The sequence below is a fragment of the Sorghum bicolor genome, chromosome 5 (assembly GCF_000003195.3).
Source record: "Sorghum bicolor cultivar BTx623 chromosome 5, Sorghum_bicolor_NCBIv3, whole genome shotgun sequence".
NCBI lineage: Eukaryota > Viridiplantae > Streptophyta > Magnoliopsida > Poales > Poaceae > Sorghum > Sorghum bicolor.
The window spans coordinates 11892970-11911184 of record NC_012874.2 but is presented as its reverse complement, the minus strand read 5'-3'; the positions used below and the strand labels follow the sequence as shown (position 1 = coordinate 11911184).

General features: G+C 41.4%; 3 protein-coding genes across 3 annotated transcripts; 2 read left to right on the top strand and 1 right to left on the bottom strand.

The window, feature by feature from the left end:
• On the top strand, positions 3120 to 5761 carry LOC8076918 (glutathione S-transferase zeta class). The gene is made up of 10 exons (XM_021460962.1): positions 3120 to 3296; positions 3396 to 3519; positions 3622 to 3678; positions 3783 to 3868; positions 3980 to 4051; positions 4251 to 4298; positions 4420 to 4495; positions 4706 to 4767; positions 5056 to 5115; positions 5461 to 5761. The coding sequence occupies exons 1-10, from the start codon at positions 3264 to 3266 to the stop codon at positions 5560 to 5562; spliced, it is 720 nt and encodes a 239-aa protein (XP_021316637.1). The 5' UTR covers positions 3120 to 3263; the 3' UTR covers positions 5563 to 5761.
• LOC8076917 (probable apyrase 3) lies at positions 7036 to 11396 on the bottom strand. The gene is made up of 9 exons (XM_002449227.2): positions 10993 to 11396; positions 10420 to 10548; positions 10037 to 10093; positions 9812 to 9904; positions 9133 to 9338; positions 8936 to 9027; positions 8599 to 8813; positions 8302 to 8491; positions 7036 to 8169 (listed from the first exon to the last, which is right to left on the bottom strand). The coding sequence occupies exons 1-9, from the start codon at positions 11266 to 11268 to the stop codon at positions 8045 to 8047; spliced, it is 1383 nt and encodes a 460-aa protein (XP_002449272.1). The 5' UTR covers positions 11269 to 11396; the 3' UTR covers positions 7036 to 8044.
• LOC110435879 lies at positions 12559 to 13780 on the top strand. Its single transcript, XM_021461967.1, has 3 exons — positions 12559 to 12653; positions 12739 to 13068; positions 13255 to 13780. Exons 1-3 carry the CDS (start codon positions 12559 to 12561, stop codon positions 13778 to 13780), a joined length of 951 nt encoding a protein of 316 aa, XP_021317642.1.

The following is an 18215-nucleotide window of genomic DNA, read 5'->3' as shown; positions in this document are numbered from 1 at the left end:
AGTTTTTATTTTCATCTATATTTAATGCTTCATGTATGTACCGTAAGATTCGATGTGATGGAAATCTTTAAAAGTTTTGGATTTTTGAGTCAACTAAACAAGGCCTTAGCATGCTTTCATCATCCATCCATAATAAAAACACCAGCGATGTCTTTTGGCAGGATGAACAAAGTACAACATAACGCTTTCAGCAGCTGAGGCATGGGGCATACGTAAATGGCACTGGATTTCGAATCATAATTGAAGGCCTTGTTTAGTTCATCCCAAAAACTAAATTTTTTTTAAGATTTCTCGTCATATCGAATCTTACGGTACATGCATGGAGCATTAAATATAGATAAAAACAAAAACTAATTGCACAACTTAACTGTAAATCGTGAGATAAATCTTTTGAGTCTAGTTAGTCTATGATTGAATAATATTTGTCAAATAAAAACGAAAATATTACAGTGCTCGAACCAAAAAAAAATTGGGAACTAAACAAGACATGAATATCTTTTATTTTGAATGTTTGTGATTTTGTTCCAAGTACGACGGTACAAAAGCGCACAGCCTTCTTCAAGTGGCAACAGACCAACAGTCGCGACTGATGTCAGAAGTAGCAAGTCGGTACTGTACTGCATTCGTTCACGGGCAGCAATAGCCCCAAAACAAACCCTTCGTGCACACCTTCTCTTGCTACAACAGCAGTTCATCCCCCACCCTATTGTCAATATTTGTCAACAAAGCAAGAACCATCCATGGCAATGTTACAATCTGGTAGGGTACCATGGATGCTCGATATGTATCATGTTGTTTATAAAAGGATTCAATTCTCACTTTTCAAAGAGTCTAGGTTTGACCAAAGTTATATACAAATTAATAACATTTATATACAAGATTGTATAAATTAGTTATTAATAATATGTTTAAAGTAAACCTAGTTGGAGACATAATTGTTAATAAGAAATACTATGAACTTGGTAAAAAAATAGACTAGTTTGTCGTGTACAAATCTCATAGGTGTTCTTTGGTCCAACACCGGATGTGGTTGCGCTACCTAGGATTTGAAAATGTCTTTTGTTTCATTGGCTTTGGGAATGCATTCCATGATTATTCGGTGCAACCGAGTGATCACCGCTTGATAGCTCTATTTTCTAGCACCTTTGCTCGTCGTCACGGGGAGGAGGCTCCTCTATCCTCGCGTAGACACAACACCACTCTAAGCGCATGCGCAAGCTCTTCGCCGCAACCTGCCACAACAAGAACCTCAGGCTGCAACGATAGCCGATGGCACACCAATACTCTCATTCGTTTGGCATGTCATCCTACATGGCCATGGAAGTTGTGCCACAACAATAGGTGTCACCGTGCAGCGAGTGCCATTTGTGGCAGCCTCGAGCTCATCAATGAAAGATTTGAAGTGGAGATGGACGGGAGCGGTAGATGATTGAGAGGAAAAGGAATAGATGAGATGGCCGTCCTCATCCTCACCAGTGAGGTTGAAGGCAAAGCTTTGGAGCGGCTGAAATGCTTGCCGACCTGATGGTGCAGAAGGACAAGGAGATTGGTGTTGTCATTAGCATTTATTGTTTGGTTTTCAAACATCAATTGATTATACCAGTTAAACAGATTTTCCAATGTATAAATAAGTATTTGTTGCGACTAAATCAGCATAGATCCATATTACCTATTATTAGTTCTTAAATTTTTTTGACACATGGGATCCGTGTGTCATACTTATATTGCTATACACAAAAGGATTTTTAGCATTTTTGGCATGGTTCTAATCCAAACACCTTGTGTATTATCAAATTTTGGCCATGCCCTACATTGGCTATTGTAAAATTTCTAGCTTGGTACAATGAGGGTAGAAACCAAATATGCACTTAAACCAGTACATGTGTTTGATTCGATAGTTAAAGTAGGTTGAGATAAGTTGAGATAGGTTGAACCCAAAATTTATACTGTTCATTTGAGATAAGTACGTTTGATCCCAGGAGAGAATATTCTCTTAGACATAGGTCATTTCATCCATCGTAGAAGAAACATTTACACTAGCAAGGGTTTTGGTGGTTGGATGGCCATAAGTATTAGGACTAACAATATTTGTTACTCTCTCTGTTCTAAATTATAAGTCACTTTGACTTTTTTGGTTTACCTATATTTACTATGTATCTAGACATATTATTATATCTAAAGACATAGATTGTACCAAAAAAAGTCAAAACAACATAATTGGAAAAAGGAGGGAATAGTATATAAGAAACTTGTTTTCATCGATGCAAGAGATGAACTTGAGTTAGGCTAACATGAAGATCAAGCAATCAATATTTCAAATAAAGAAATATCAAAGATAAGAATGAAAGACCCTAGAAGACAGGCAAGAGTCATGAGAAGCTTACACAAATAAGGCGAAGAAACATACTTCGACAAGCCGTGGTGTATTTTTTTCAGAAGTCAAATGATTTAAGGTTGACAAAAACTACATAAAAACACTAACATTTATTATACAAAGTAAGTAACATTAAATCAATTATAAATTTTTTCTATTAAATCTTTTTTATGTAACAGAAACAAATATTCAGCTTCTAGAGAAGCATCTGGGCAAACTTATTATAAACTTACTATAATAAAACTCGCACAAGTGCAAATTAAACTAGTTTCCAAGACGATCTAAAGTTTCAATCATTTGTAGAAAAATAAATATGGCTTTTAACTCTAAATTTCTACAAGCATGTTGGATAAACACTACTCCCTCCGTATACAAATAAATGCATATCTTAATTCGCGAGGAGTCAAACTTTTTTAAGTTTGATTAGAAATATATCAAAATATTATCAATATTTGTATCTGTGAATAAATATATTATAAAAATACATTTAATGCTCAATTTAATGATACATATTAGAAATGATAAATATTAGTATATTTTTATATATATTTAGTCAAACTTAAAAATATTTAACTTTTTAAAAAATAAGATGTGCATTTATTCATGGACGCGGGGACTTGCGGGAGGCCTAAGGTACATTCGACGAGGGTATATACTCTGCAGCTGATGAGCTCGTACAGTCAGCGCAACAGGTGGCTTTCATCACTATGGAATATGGATGCCTTTTGTACAGGAGCTTAGAATTCCCCCAACCTTACTTCGAGGGCACTTTGTCCTACTCCACTCGCCCCTCCACGGCAGCTAAAGCTCCAAACCATCCAAACCAAGAACAAAAGCCGTTGACCCCCGACAGGCCGACACACACCATATCGATCGCCTCCATCGCGTCATGGCGTCCGATGATCCATCCAACGTGCCACAGGTACACGCAGCTTGGTCTCCGTTTCATCACCTGTAGTCTATAGCAGAGCAACTGATCAGGGCCGCCGCCTCTTCTTTGATTTGGTTCGCTTCCACTCAGGAGCTCACCGGAGCGGTAGCCGTGCCGGCGGCAGCGGTGCCGGCAAAAAACCTAAAGCTGAAGCTCTACTCGTTCTGGCGAAGCTCATGCTCGCAACGCGTCCGCATAGCCCTTAATCTCAAAGGTAATCCTCATCTACTCGTTACGGCTCTGTCAGACCTGTGTCGCAAGGGCCATTGTTTCAGAGGTGTTAACTGAACATGAACGTTCTGAATCTCCTCGCAAGGACTGGAGTACGAGTATAAGCCAGTGAATCTCCTCGCAAACGAGCAGTCAGATCCAGGTGGTTATATACAAATGGTTTAAGAGTCTACTAGTGTTCTTCGCAAAATCCAGGTACAGAAGTATTGGTCTGAAAACTGCTTAATTTGCCCCTTTTGGCTACAGAGTTTGAGAGGTTGAACCCAATCAAGTATGTTCCGGCATTGGTGGATGGCGACACAGTTATCGCAGATTCATTTGCAATCTTGCTGGTAAGGCATGCATGGGATACATATATACTGATGATACACAGGGTGTAGAATTTGAGTAGTTTTACATCCTGAATGGCCATCATGAAGTTGATGTTTCTTATGGTGGACTAGTACCTAGAGGACAAGTACCCCCAGTATCCTCTGCTACCACAGGACCCCAATAAGAGAGCACTGAATATCCAGGTTAGTCTCTATTTTTGTACCACCAAAATTATTTCAAGTAGTTTCAGAAAAAAAAGGAACACTAACGAAATAATTTTATCCTGAAGACACTTAACTTTCGTGATAAACATAAACGAAAGCACGTCCTAATTTACTTTGCCAGCAACTCCTCCAAATCCTTGCATCTCAATGAAATGGTCATATTTTCTTTGAGTTGCAGATTGCAAGCATCGTTGGTTCAAGCATCCAGCCACTACAAAACTATCCTGTGGGTGAGTTTGGAAGCAGGAGCTCCCAAACAGTTATTTATATCAGTAACTGTATCGATTATTTCTTTCTTTCTTTTTTTGACGTAGATGTGGCAAACTTGTTCTTCGCCTTAACTGCAGAATTTCATCGAGGAGAAGTTAGACTCCAGTGAAGCAATTAAGTGGACCCAACATCACATCAACAGGGGCTTCACAGGTTCTGTAGCCTGTCACCATTTTAGTCAATTCAGTTAAGATTAGATGAAAAAGAAGTCTACAACTACAACCATGCCAATCAAACGACTGTCATGCTGTTCCCATTTCATGATTTAGAAGTTCTCTGTCCACTGCCATTGTTTTATAATTTGTGATATCATAAATTTTGCTGCCCTAGCATCTCAGTTTCTATTTCTCCACGGATGTTCAGCTCTTGAGAAGCTGTTGAAAGGATGCAGCACCAAATATGCCACAGGAAACGAAATCCAGCTGGTTTGTTCTTCAAACCTCATTTCCTTATTTCTTTTAAAAAAAATTGTTACTCTTGTACAAAAATCTCATAAGCAACTCAAAAGTTCCAAATCAAGATTTTACACCATTACACGCCAAAATTACTAATGTGATGATACTATAAGTTTTAGGCTAAAACTTTTAGCTTATAATCTCATACAAAAATGTCTGTTCAAAAAGATGGTACTATAAGTTTTAGGCTAAAACTTTTAACTTATAATCTCGTAGATTATCCAAGGATGGTGATATTTACTTGCTGACACTGTACAGGCAGATGTATTTCTGGAACCACAGATATACGGTGGAATTAAGCGCTTTGGAATTGATATGGTAGGTACCACTACCACCGCGAATTACGGCTTATTCTTTACTATTTATAAATCTCAAGAGGGGATAGAACAGCATTGCAAGCTTGGTGCTTGCAGCTTGCTCAGTGTTGAAGTACAAGCACAAGACCTTGTTTGTTTTGTTTTCTTGAACCAAGATACACAATTCCTCTTGCGAATGCTCAATATTTTGTTGTTCTCTGAAATGCTGAATAAGGAAACGGAGTAGGTCTGCATAACGCTTACAATTACAGTTTGCCTACTACTGAAAAAGGGAGCGAACTGATGAACTTAAAAAAATCATCATATTCAGCTGTTGGCTCTAAGGAACCATTTTTTCACCTTGCAGTCAGCTTACCCTGTCCTGGCGAGGCTCCATGAGGCGTACCTGGAACATCCTGCCTTCTTGGCTGCATTGCCAGAGAAGCAACCAGATGCACCTTCCTTCTGAACACATCTCTCAGACGTATACCGGTCTCTTCCCATACTCAGTGCCATGAAAAAGTTGCAGCAATTATTTCTTGTAAATTTTAGTTGATTTGTAACTAATATTCTATATTTATGTTTGAGAAATAATAGAAAATACACAAAAAAATCATACATATTTTCCATAAATAAAACATGTATATGTACGGTGAGGCCCGTTGAGACATGGCCTATCAGTTCATCTTATCGTGCCGTGCCAGCCACGAATTGTGCCTACAGCCCAGGCATGAACCTAGGGTCAGACCATGCCGAGCTGGGCCGCACTTGTGCTGGCCCAGGCCTTGTACTGTCTTACAAGTCATAGCTCAGGTTTTCAAAACCAACTTCAATATTTAATAACTGTTATTAGAGACACTTCAGACAACCGACTAACTCATCCATGTCTCTCAAGTTTCAGTCGGTAACAGACTCAGTTTAGGCCTTGTTTAGATCAAAACCTTTTTAGATTTGAATACTGTAGCACTTTCATTTGTATCGACAATTATTATCCATTATGGAGTAACTAGGCTCAAAAGATCCGTCTCCCAAATTACATGTAAATTGTCCAATTAATTATTTTTTTATTTTTATTTAATATTCTATGTATGTGCCGTAAAAATCGATGTGACGAGGAATCTTAAAAAAATTTTAAATTTTGGGTGGAACTAAATAAGACCTTAGTCTCATAGTTCACAAACTCACAGGCCACATACAAGAAAAGGCACAACATTAATGGTTCAAACTTGATTTATAAATATAACTTGGAGCTGTTTAGTGTAATGGTCGCCTCGTTGACAACCTTTTTATGTAAAAACTCACACCTCATAAGAAACACTAGAAAGAAAAAATTGTATAGCCCACATATCAAATGTTTATAATTATTATAGTCTTATAGATATGGTCAACTAGATTACATATTTTCATCAAGATACATATTTTCAAGAGTATTTGTCCCTAAACTTGTTCGGATGTGTTATTTTGGTTCTAAACTCACAAAATGACTGTTTAGGTATCTAACTTGTTCGGCTGTGTCATCCTGATCTCTAAACTTAGAAATCTCCCATATAGGTTCTCAAACTTGTTCAGTTGTGTCATCCCAGTCCCTAAACTTATTTTAAGTCTCATCTGGATCAAAACATAGCGAATCTAAAAACTCTATATCAAAAATAACTCGTAACTTTTTCATATGAACTCAAATGAAGATAAATTTTATATCAAAATTATAGCCAATAACGCGATCTACAACTTTGTAGTTCAATTTTTAAAAATTAAAATCATTTAGGGTCCCAAAATATTTTTTTTGTAAGTTTATAGATTTTAAAATTTAAAATTAAATTTTGTGATACTAAATAACTTCAAATAAAAAACTTTTCAACTACGAAGTTGTAAATCGTGTTGAGAGCTATAACTTTGATATAAAATTTGTCTTCATTCAAGTTCATATGGAAAGTTATGAATTATTTTTTGATATAGAGTTTTTAGATCACTTTGTTTTGACTAGATGAGCTCAAAACCAAGTTTAAAGACTGGGATGACACAACTGAACAAATTTGAGAACCTAAACGAGTGATTTCTATATTTAGGGACCAGGATGACCGGGATGACACAACGGAACAAGTTTAGGGACCGGGATGACATAGACGAACAAGTTCAAGGACTTAAACGGTCGATTTGCGAGTATAAATTTAGGGACCGGTAATGGACTTTACTCTATTTTCAAAGACTCCAAATCTCCATGTTGTGCAGAGTTTTCCATCCCCTTGCTCCCAATCTTTCATTAATGACAGCATCTCCACCATGTCAAGATTTAGCAATGCCGCCTCTCCTTGATGATCCTACCATTAGACTAAATGCAGATATAGTAGAAACAAACATAGTTAAAACATCCAATAGGATAGATGAATTTGCATTGTGATCATGTCACTAGTCTAAGACACTGAAGTTATCGTCGTACTGGTCGACGTTGTCATTATCAAGGCATGCATACAAAGAAGCATTCAGATTAGTACCAGAAGATGCTTCATGCAGCAAAGCACTAGTAGATGTTCACCTAGATAATGGAGAGGGTGAGGAAAACTAGCACCAGCACTTAGTCCAGCACCAAGACTAGCACCAGCATTTGGTCCAGCACCAAGTCCAGCGGCAATACCAAAATTTCCACCCAAGTAGTCTTTTTCTTACAAGAAGGCGGCCCTGTGTAATCTCATAGCACCAAACTTGCTATCAGACTCATCTTTTATACAACAACGACATTTCTATGGTTCTTATCATTCTCATAAGTTCTTTAGATGTCAAGCTATCTCAAGAATGTGATAGATAATTAGTGGAGCTATAGGAAAATATAAACACAAGAGAAAACAGTAGTGTGTTTGCGCCTACACAACCGCTTAGCGGCTTAGCCCATTTACACACCCTGTAAATGCTACACAATGGCTTGCCATGTCCATTTAATCAGCCATTTATCCTGTTTAATCACCGTTTAGTATCGGTGACACAGCCTCAATAGCAGTACCCAGAGGCCAGGCGGCTTCCATGTAGTACTCGCCATGCTTCACCTTGGATACAAATGTGATCTTTTTCATTGGCTGCAGACCTGCGATAATGCATCCAATCAGATATATATGAAGCGAACTATGCCATCTGAACTCTGATTGTCAAGAACACTAGAAATACTTCAATCAAAGCAACATAAATTTCACTGAATTTAAGAAGTGATGCAACTCACCGAAGCCGTCAACGAGCAATGTGTACGTGTAAGTAAGATCCATACACAAGTATGGCACATCACTATCAGAAATATTTGGGTAGGCAACTTTTGCTTTCTTGACATCCAATTGGCAAGCCTTCTTAGCAGCAGCCCTGAATGCGGCAGGAGCGGCCTTCGCGCTGGGAGCTTTGCTATCTATGAACCCAACCTTGCCAATGCAAGTGAGGAAATTCAGTTCCTGTTACTTGCGAACATCCAAACTAATAAATCTACCTATAATCCTATATATAGGTTAAGCATAGTATTTGTTCCTACATGTGAGGCAAGGTAGTAGAAGCCTGATGCAACGTAGATATTGTTTTGTCCAGCTCCACCTCCCCCATTCCACACACCACCGAAGGTGCAGTTCTTTGTCTTGCATGGTGCCTTCAGATTCAGTGCCTTGGTGATCTCTTCCCTACATTTTTCATATAATGCTCCTTCTGGTCTAGCAATTGCATCGTATTGCTGTCCATTATAGGTGTATTTACCTTCACAAAAGGTTTAAGGAACGAAGTACATTGTATACATTATATTATGCTGGACAATGTTCTTTCAAAAATTAGCAAATTAAGCATAAATTCCCATGGCCATGGCAGTGTCGTTAACATACCACTAAATCCGCGCAGCATGCAGAAGCTGAATGGTCCATTCTTGGACTTCAAAATCTCCGCTCGTGATGCAAAGGAACCATAGTGCAAGTAGCTGCAAAGCACAAAGTCTTGACTGATCAGTCCAACTGATTAGGAATGGAAATGCTACACACCACTCTGTCTCACAAATTAATGGAGTACTATGATTGATTCGAACCTGTGAACATATACATTGTACTCTTTTCCTTTAAAATACTCTTTGGTAATATAGGGATCCTCGCCGTCAGGCACAGCGGGAGCTCTCGCAGCAGAATATGAAGAAACAGCATAGGCCATTTGCACCGATCCACCACCCATATCAATCACGCCTACCGTCTGGGAATAGTCCCCTCCCAGTTTATCCAACAAATAATTCAGAGCAACCTACATCTCAGGTCACGCACACTAAGGTTCTACACTAACATTACAGAGAATTGCATGCAAATATGTGGTAATGTAAAGATAAGGTAAGCATGAGCATAGATGAATTGTTGTTGTGTCACTACTAGTAGGTCCAAAATTTTGGCGAAATATCGTTGAAATTTCGTGAATTTTGGTAATTTCGGTGGTGGCCGAAAGAAAAATCCAAAATTTCATTATATATACTAATACATGTGCTATATAACTTTAGACTTATATTTTCTATTTTTTATGTTGCATATTTTTCTATTAAGTTGATGTGTAGTCATAAATCATGCTGATATTTGTTTAGATCTATTTTTTAAAAAAACATACTTTATATGCTAGTCTCTAAAAAACTTTCGGCGAAATTTCAGCTGAATTTCGTGAAATTCGCTAATTTTCGGTGGTGTCCGATATTTTTGTGATACCAAAATTAAAAACCAACTAACTCATACCCATAGGTAGGATCCTTCCTGAGATCCCTCAAGAACATTGATACAGTTGGACTTGCACTGGAATTTGCTCTTTTTGTGGACAAGATCTCTGACCTGTATTGAAGAACAAAGCTTCTAATCAGGGAGCAGTTATATTTTAGTCCAAGCACTAACATGGATGATACATATATTTATCACATGTCCAAGTGCCAACACAGGATTGGAGATGAATAAAATGAATCTAACCGCATCAAGAATTTGGTCTGCTTGTTGGTTTCCGATGAGGCGTAATCCAGCAGTTGCCTGCATGTTTATTGGTGACATGAAAAGAAAAAGGAAAAAATATTGAGAAACAATAATATATCATTTTAGCAGTACCAAGAAGAAGTACAGCTGCACATTTCTATAACTTTCAAGGGTAATTTGCTATATTTTGATGCTAATTATGCAACATTTGGACCAAACAGATAACTACTAACATAATTACATATAAACCACCCTTACTGGATCATGCAATTAGTAACTAGAGAAGAGGGTAACAATTTCTCAAATCGGTGGTAATTATTTGGAATTGATGACAATATAACAGTATTTTTTTAGAATATATAATAGTAAATTTTTTCACATACTCCAAGCTTCAGTGGTGTCCTTTTCATAAGCCATGAAGGGACAATGCGCTTAGCCTTGTCAAGAAGAGGCAGAATGGACTTTGCGGCCTCTTGAGGCTGTCCAGCATACGAGCTCAGGCCTGGTTTCACCTGCATCGACAATCAAAATGTTCTAAAGTGACATGCATATATAATAGTATAACAGAAAATCCTGTTGTTAAAAAGGCAACAACCGAAACCCCTGGATGGGCCGGGGTCACTAATACTTTCCTGAACGAAGCTTTTAACAGCAAAGTAGATATGGCCGCCACACTTTTGCTATTGTTAATGACTTTTTACTACGAAATATTTTTATTTTTTTAGGGGGTCAAAGTCAAGAGGGAAGATGAGCGTCCTTACCTGGAAGTTGCCACTGATGCCAGTTAGATTAGTAATGGAGAATTGGAGATTGGAGGGTGCAGAGCACTAAGCAATGACCAAGAAAAAACAACAACCACACTACACGTTTTCACTTTTCAAGCAATCTAGACATCACCCAAGTAGTTTTTGTATAATCTACTAGCTAGCCTTTGTGTAGTCGTCTTAATTAATTACCTTGGCGAAGAATTCGATCTCATCGCCGATGCGGAGAAGGTCCATCTGCCTGTCGAACCTGAAAACGTACACTCGGCTCCCCGTGCTGCCGGCGTCGAAGATGACGGCGTACCTCCCCGGCCCAACCGCCGGCGCGTTCTCCAAGGGAGGCTCGTCGACGACGCCGGCCTTGCGGCCAAGCACGCTGACAGCATCGGCGTGGGCCGCGACGAGGTACGAGGAGGAGGCCAGCTGCAGGAGGAGCACCAGCACCACTATGGCGGCGACACGAGCCATGGCTTGCTAGCCCCTACTGCTTGATGCGGCGAGCTTCAGTGTGCTCTCCGGCTGGCCAGCACTGGATGCGGTGGCATTATATAGCTAGAGTTCGTGACTTGGTGCTGTTGTCCATCGGCTCTACTCGACAAGCAAGGCATCTTTTTTTATAGAGCTGAATGGGAGGGAAATTTCACAGAATACCTCGTCAGGCATGGTGAGAGTGGAGTACAGTTCAAGCGAGGCCTCTGAATGTATAAAGGCTCCAAACTCTTTTCTTTGTCTGTACATTTCTTTCTGGTAAAAAAAGTTAGTTGTCTTGACATGTGTACGTCATGATAACTCAACAAGTAATGATACAGCTTTTTTTTAAAAAAAAGGCATTTGAGGCACTGCTTATTTCATTTCATTCAATAAAGCAGGGAAAAAAATACGATTCGATAGGTATAGAAGGTATTAGAGCAACTCCAATGGTTTGGCAAAATAGAGTTGGTAAATCTTGTGATTTGCCAAGTGCCTAGAACATATGGCAAGTGAAATTTATTTGTTTCTCCAATGGTTTGGCATTTGAGCTTGGCAAATGTTAAAAAAGGGCCCACATCAACCAACAGATCAACTGTTTGTTTCATCGTGGCCTGGCCGCGCGAGAGTCCCATCGTGACCCTTCGCCTGGCCGCGCGACAGCGCGTCCCGTCGCCTTCCCATCCCCGCGCGCGAGCCGCCTCGGCGTGAAGTTCGCCGCCAGGTCGTCGTCTTCGATCTTGTACATCGCCTCGGCGTGAAGTTCGCTCTGGTACATCGCCTCGGCGTGAAGTTCGCCGCCAGGTCGTCATCTGGTACGCCGCCTCGGCGTGAAGTTCGCTCTGGTCGTCACCTCGGCGTGAAGATCAGGTAAATCGCTCTGGTAATCTCGATCTGGTTCATAGCCTTGCCGTAGTATGTTTTGGCGACGCATATACATTTGCTTAATTGAACTGCATACCCTGGTGGATGATTGTATAATTTTGGATGTACAGCTTGCCAATGCATGCTTCCCGATGCATATATACAGCTTGCCGATGCTCTATTCTATTTGTGATGATGAATTTTATCTTAGTTTTTATCATGGTCCTGTTATTACTTGCAATATATTGAGGAAAGGTCTCTCATCCATCCGCAGGAATCATGAGTAGGAAGCGATCTCTTTCTAGGAGACAGTTGGATGATTCATCATCCGATGATGATGATTTTGATACGTTAGCGGCTGCTGTGATTATAGACACCATTGCCAATCACAAAAAAAAACCCGGTGGCTCTGTCAAAGGTCATAGAATGCTTTACCGTGATAGAGAAGGCGGCCACGAGAGGATGCTTCAGGATTACTTGGCGGTGAATCCAACATATGGCCCGGAAATATTCCGTCGAAGGTTAATGTTCTTTGACTTCATATTGTCTTGTTGTCTATGTTCATATATTATTGCAGTTGTGAGACTTTGATTTTGTTTTGTGCAGATACAGGATGTCTCGGGAGCTTTTTGTACGCATAATGAATGCTGTTGAAGCACATGATGATTATTTTGTGTGTAAATGGGACGCGGCCAATGTTCTTGGATTGAGTTGTTTCCAAAAATGCACTGCCGCCATGCGTATGCTGAGCTATGGGATTCCTGCTGATGCGACAGATAAGTACGTTCGCATAGGTGAAAGTACCGCACTTGAGAGCCTGAGGAGGTTTGTGACTGCAGTTGATGAAATTTTTGGAGAACAATATCTCAGATATCCCAATGAGGCGGACACGGCCCGCTTACTTGCAATTGGTGCAGAAAAAGGCTTCCCAGGGATGTTAGGATCCATTGATTGTATACACTGGGCGTGGAAGAACTGTCCATATGACAAACAGGGTCAGTATAAGGGGCATGTGGAGAAGCCCACTATCATTCTGGAGGCTGTTGCCTCGAATGACCTTTGGATATGACATGCTTTCTTTGGAATGCCCGGCTCTCACAATGACATCAATGTTCTTCATAGGTCTCCTTTATTTGATAACTTGGCTGAAGGTAGAGCTCCAGAAGTTAACTTTTCAGTTAATGGTCATGATTACACAATGGGTTACTATCTTGCAGATGGCATATACCCCACATGGGCTACTTTAGTTAAGTCGATCACTAAACCTATGGGGAACAAGAACCAATATTTTGCCAGAGCGCAGGAAGGAGCGAGGAAGATGGTCGAGAGAGCTTTTGGGGTTCTTCAATCTAGGTTTGCCATTGTTCGAGGATCAGCTCGTATTTGGGACACACAAACTTTGTCAAAGATCATGAGGGCTTGTGTGATTATGCACAATATGATTGTGGAAGATGAAGGATTTGTGGTTGACCCTAATGAACGCTTTGAAAATGGTGGTGAAAATGTGGAGCCTACTCATGGTCAGCCAACTCGTACCCTTGAAGAATATATTGATGCGCACAGGAAGATTAGAAACAAGGAAACACATGAACAGTTAAAAGAAGACCTCATCCAGCACCTCTGGAATCATCATCCGGATTTATATTAGCTTTTGTTTAGATGTGGAGTTGTGAAACCTTTTGTTCAAATTATTATCTTCTTCTTCTCTGCCATCATCTTGTCCAAAAGCTTCCATGCAAGCCTCGCCACCTCCACGCCTCAAATTTTCTTTTGCCTTCTTCACTCCTACTGTCCTTTCCATTGGTGCAGCCTCCTCATTATCAAGTGCTACAACTTCATCTCTTTCATCCCTCGGCCTAGACACTTTGTTGGTAGTCTTCTGTCCTTTTATAGCAGCTTGTTTCTCTTTCTCTAGCTGAGCAAGTTCAATCATCTTTGCTTTCCACTTATCTTCCTCCTTCAATATGGTATGACAGTGTGAAAGAACAAATGGTTTCTTGTCCTTGTCCCATTCCACATACAACTTTTTTGCCTCATTAATCTGTACAAGGAGCATGTCAGTGAATATATGATTTACAAAGAATCAAAGTAAATGTACAACAACACATTATACATGCATACCTTGTCTTCAATAGTGAACCCACTTTGATTCCTACGAAGAATGGCCTCATAGCATGCACAAAACTTATTCACACTATACTGAATTGCTATCCACCGATGCATAATTGAAGACACTGTCCTCACGGCTTCAGTTTTATTGTGCTTCACAAAGTAAGCATGAACTCTTCCCCAAAATGATGAACGAGTTTGATTGGCACCATGAATCGGATCTTTGCTTACATTCAACCACCCAGAGCAAATAACTTCATCTTCCCTCCAATGAAAGTTCTTTTTCCTCTTAGATGATCCCTTGTTACTACGGCTACCTTGCACTTCCTCAAGAACTTCTGTGCCTTGGGTGAATCCAAAGGACATGTCATCCAAACCAACAACATTGTCATCTTCTACAGCTTCAAGAATGTCAGCCAGAAAAGTCCCATCCTCTCCTGCCACCTCCATCACTCTACAAAAACAATTTCAATTCACAAGAATTTTCAACTTGGTTGCTGCAATAAACAAAACACAATACTTCTTTGTGAAATTAACAGAAAGACATGAATATAATTCAGAACAAAAGGATAGATATATATGAATACACAAAAGGCATAATATTCAAGATTCTGGACAAATAAACAAAAGACAGAAGCTGCTATACAATACTACAATTCAGAACAAAAGGATAGAATTCACCCTAGCTCATACATGCTGCTACACAGAATATGGAATTCTACAATTAAGAAATACTGAAACGAAAGGACATGCTGAATCTAATGCAGCCATGTGAGCCAAATCAGCACAATTAAGAATATGGAATCAAATCAACCCTAGCTTTTTCAATCATATTTCTATTCAATCTCATCAGGACATGCTGAATCTAAATGCAGCCATGTGAGCCATAGCCGAATCAACACAAATATGAACCCTATCTGTTCAATATCAAGGCTGAAGACAGAGAACTTTGCAGGCATCAAAACCATAGCCGAATCAACACATATGAACCCTATACGCATACAAACCCCTACTGATCTATTGCAGCCATGGAAATCAGGGTGAGGGAAGGAGATCAAGGAAGAAGGAAGGGATTGGGGTCGCGGTGTACCTGGACGATGAAGCGACGGCCTGGCCTGGACTCGCGCGCGGTGTAGTGGCCTGGCGTCGCGCGCGGATGAAGGCCGGCGCAGGAGCTAGTTCCCCACGGCGGTGGCGGCTTCCTTCGTCTTCGCAGCGAGGGAAGGGGTCGGGACACAGGGAAGGCGTCGGGACACACGCGCGCGTGGGAATATATGCGCGGGGAGAGAGTCCGTGAAAATTCCGGGCGCGGGAGTGAGACGGCGGAGGCGGGAGAGGCGCGATGCCAAGCGGGCAGACGCGCGCATATTTCCGCCAACTGAGCCCGAATTTGCCAACTCCCCAAAATTTGCCAACCCTTTTGCCAAACCATTGGAGAGAAGATTTCTCATGTTTTGCCAAAAACAAGATTTGCCAACTGTGTTTGCCAAACCATTGGAGTTGCTCTTATACCGGGAAAAAGAAAGATAAAACAGAAGTAGCAGCACTGCAAAGTACAGACAACTTCTTCACATGTGCGTGAGGATTTCAGATTTGTCATGGCACCGCCCCCACGAATTCGATGACTCGATCATGGTCCCACAAAGATTTAAGGATAAAGATTATGTCTGGATTGCAATCTTATAAGGATTTTCTTATATGTTGTAGTATAAAGAATCTCTAGTCGGAAAAATCTGAGTGTTTGGCAATCTTGATTATTATGGCAATTCTGAGTGTAAAATGACTATTATACCATTTTTCTTCTCATTATGCATATCACCATCTGTTGCCCCTCCTCTAAGTGCTCTTTGGAGCAAGCCTAGGTGCGGAGTAGTATTGGTAGGACGGGGACAACAATAGTTTCACACGGGAGGGCTAAGCGAGCGGCAACACAAATGAGAGCAGAGCGAGCGGGGGCGGAGGGGCACTAAAAGAGCCATTTTAGTTTTTGGTAATTGTGTGACAATATTAGTGGACTAACTTGTTTCATATGAGATGAAAGTGCAGGTTTAGTCCACAAGTGATGTTGAGCAACATGAAGACCACAAAGTGATGGTGATGACCATGTGGTGCAAAATTCAACATGATGGAGATGATGGATGGATACGAAAGCAAAGAACAAGGCAAAGGTATATGCTAGGAATTTGCTTTCGCTAGCCAAAGGTGTCTAGACAAGTAAATGACTAGGTTTAGGATAGATATCCACTACTACAAAATTTTGAACTGCGACGGTCATTTTTGGTTAACCGAAGCGGGCACATGCGACCGCCCGAATGAAAAGTCACCATTAATGGTGGCTTAACCGCAGCAGTTGCCTGTGTCCGCCATGGTTAATCGATTAACCACGATGGGTAAGTAAGGAAGACCGCCGCGGTTAATGAATTTAACAAAAACAAAAAACCCAGAGCCCACCGAAGAGCCTGCTTCCGAGCCCAGTGGCTAGATCCACTACCTAATCCCAGCCCCAAAGCTAGATCCACACCCACACTCTGCCTCTGCTTCACCGGATCTGCCTCTGCTCCACCGGATCTGCAAAAGGGAAATGGTGAGGGAGATGAAGAGGGGAAGAGAGGGATGAGTGAAGGAGATGGAGATAAAGAGGGTTCTCTACCTTCATCGGCGCTAGAACGAACCCACTGCTCGCCAGCATTGCCACAACGCACACCTTACCGCGCAGTCTTGCGACCCCCGCTCGCCGCTGCTAGCTCGCCGAAAGTGGAGCACCTCCCGTATCCCTAGATCCGCCGTCACGCCGCCCTAGAGGGCCCCACGCTGTGGTGCCACGCCACCGGGCTAAGCCACCCTGCGTAGTGTTGGATCTAGCCTCGCCGCCGCAGGAACCCACTGCACAGCCTCGCCGCCGCAGGAACCCACCAATGAGAGGCCACGCCGCCGCTCTAGGGAGAGATGGAGCCGCACCCCTGCTATAGGGAGCCGCACCACCGCCGACGTGTGTGAGAGAGATGAGCTCGAGAGGGAGGGAAGGGGTGCCAGGACGGGAGTGGAGTGGAGGGGAGGGGCCAGGAAGGGAGGGGTGCGATGGGGTCAGGAGGGGAGGGGATGGGGAGAGGGTGCGGCTCAGAATGGGAGAGGAGTTAGAGTTTGAGATGAGATTTTGTTTATAAATTGCCTATGGTAGTGGGCCTGAAGTGGGCTTGTGGGTTGGGCTTGATTTACCGAGACAGACTTTATAACGTGACCGCCTCGGTTAATCTATTAACTGAAGCAGTTGCATTAGGAAAACCGCCTCAGTTAATAAAATTAACCGAGACAGTTGAGTTAGAAAAATCGCCTCGGTAAATAGATTTTACGAGGCAGTTGACTGTAACCGTCTCGGTTAATAAGAAATAACTGCCTCGGTTAATGCTAGGCATTAATCGAGGCGGTTGAAAATGCTGCCCGCCTCCGAGGGCCATTTTGAAAGGTCACGGTTAATAATTTTATAATAGCCATACTATAAAGAGTGGACTTCTTTCAATAGTATGGTTATCTAGTGCCGCTAGGTGAGATCGAATAACGCAAATGTATTAGATCGAGTGGCGCAATGAAGAAACAAGTGAAAACCTTTGAAAAATATTTTGGAAAGCTACCTCACTACTAAAGGTGTTGATCATCTCGCGGGAGACCCTTTGGAGTTAGCCAATTGAAAAGGTTTGAGAGAGGAGCAAGACACTAGAGCTCCTCGGTGGGCACTAGAGTGATGCCACCGGAGAGTAGAAACAATGCTTAGAAACCATGAACTCATCGGACCTCATTGGTGCAGTAGAGGTGTCGACTAGAGAGTGAGTCCAACGAACAGGCACTGAGAGGTCACTGGAGATGTCCGATGGTACACCAGGGGTGTCCACTAGAGTTTAGAAAGGTCGTCGTTGTTAGCCAGTTGTTCTATGTTGTCATCTTATCTTCCGGTGCCACTAGAGAGGTGAGCACTAGAG

Excerpts from the sequence above, each read along its gene's own strand:
- LOC8076918 (XM_021460962.1), top strand. The coding sequence starts at position 3,264 with ATGGCGTCCGATGATCCATCCAACGTGCCACAG. Across the intron at positions 4,052-4,250 it reads AGAGAGCACTGAATATCCAG|ATTGCAAGCATCGTTGGTTC; the intron begins GTTAGTCTCTAT and ends TTTGAGTTGCAG. Across the intron at positions 4,768-5,055 it reads CAGGAAACGAAATCCAGCTG|GCAGATGTATTTCTGGAACC; the intron begins GTTTGTTCTTCA and ends GACACTGTACAG.
- LOC110435879 (XM_021461967.1), top strand. The coding sequence starts at position 12,559 with ATGCTTTACCGTGATAGAGAAGGCGGCCACGAGAGGATGCTTCAGGAT. Across the intron at positions 12,654-12,738 it reads CCGGAAATATTCCGTCGAAG|ATACAGGATGTCTCGGGAGC; the intron begins GTTAATGTTCTT and ends TGTTTTGTGCAG. Across the intron at positions 13,069-13,254 it reads GAAAAAGGCTTCCCAGGGAT|GTCTCCTTTATTTGATAACT; the intron begins GTTAGGATCCAT and ends TGTTCTTCATAG.
- LOC8076917 (XM_002449227.2), bottom strand. The coding sequence starts at position 11,268 with ATGGCTCGTGTCGCCGCCATAGTGGTGCTGGTGCTCCTCCTGCAGCTG. Across the intron at positions 8,814-8,935 it reads CATGCTGCGCGGATTTAGTG|GTAAATACACCTATAATGGA; the intron begins GTATGTTAACGA and ends CCTTTTGTGAAG. Across the intron at positions 8,170-8,301 it reads ATTGCTCGTTGACGGCTTCG|GTCTGCAGCCAATGAAAAAG; the intron begins GTGAGTTGCATC and ends GCATTATCGCAG.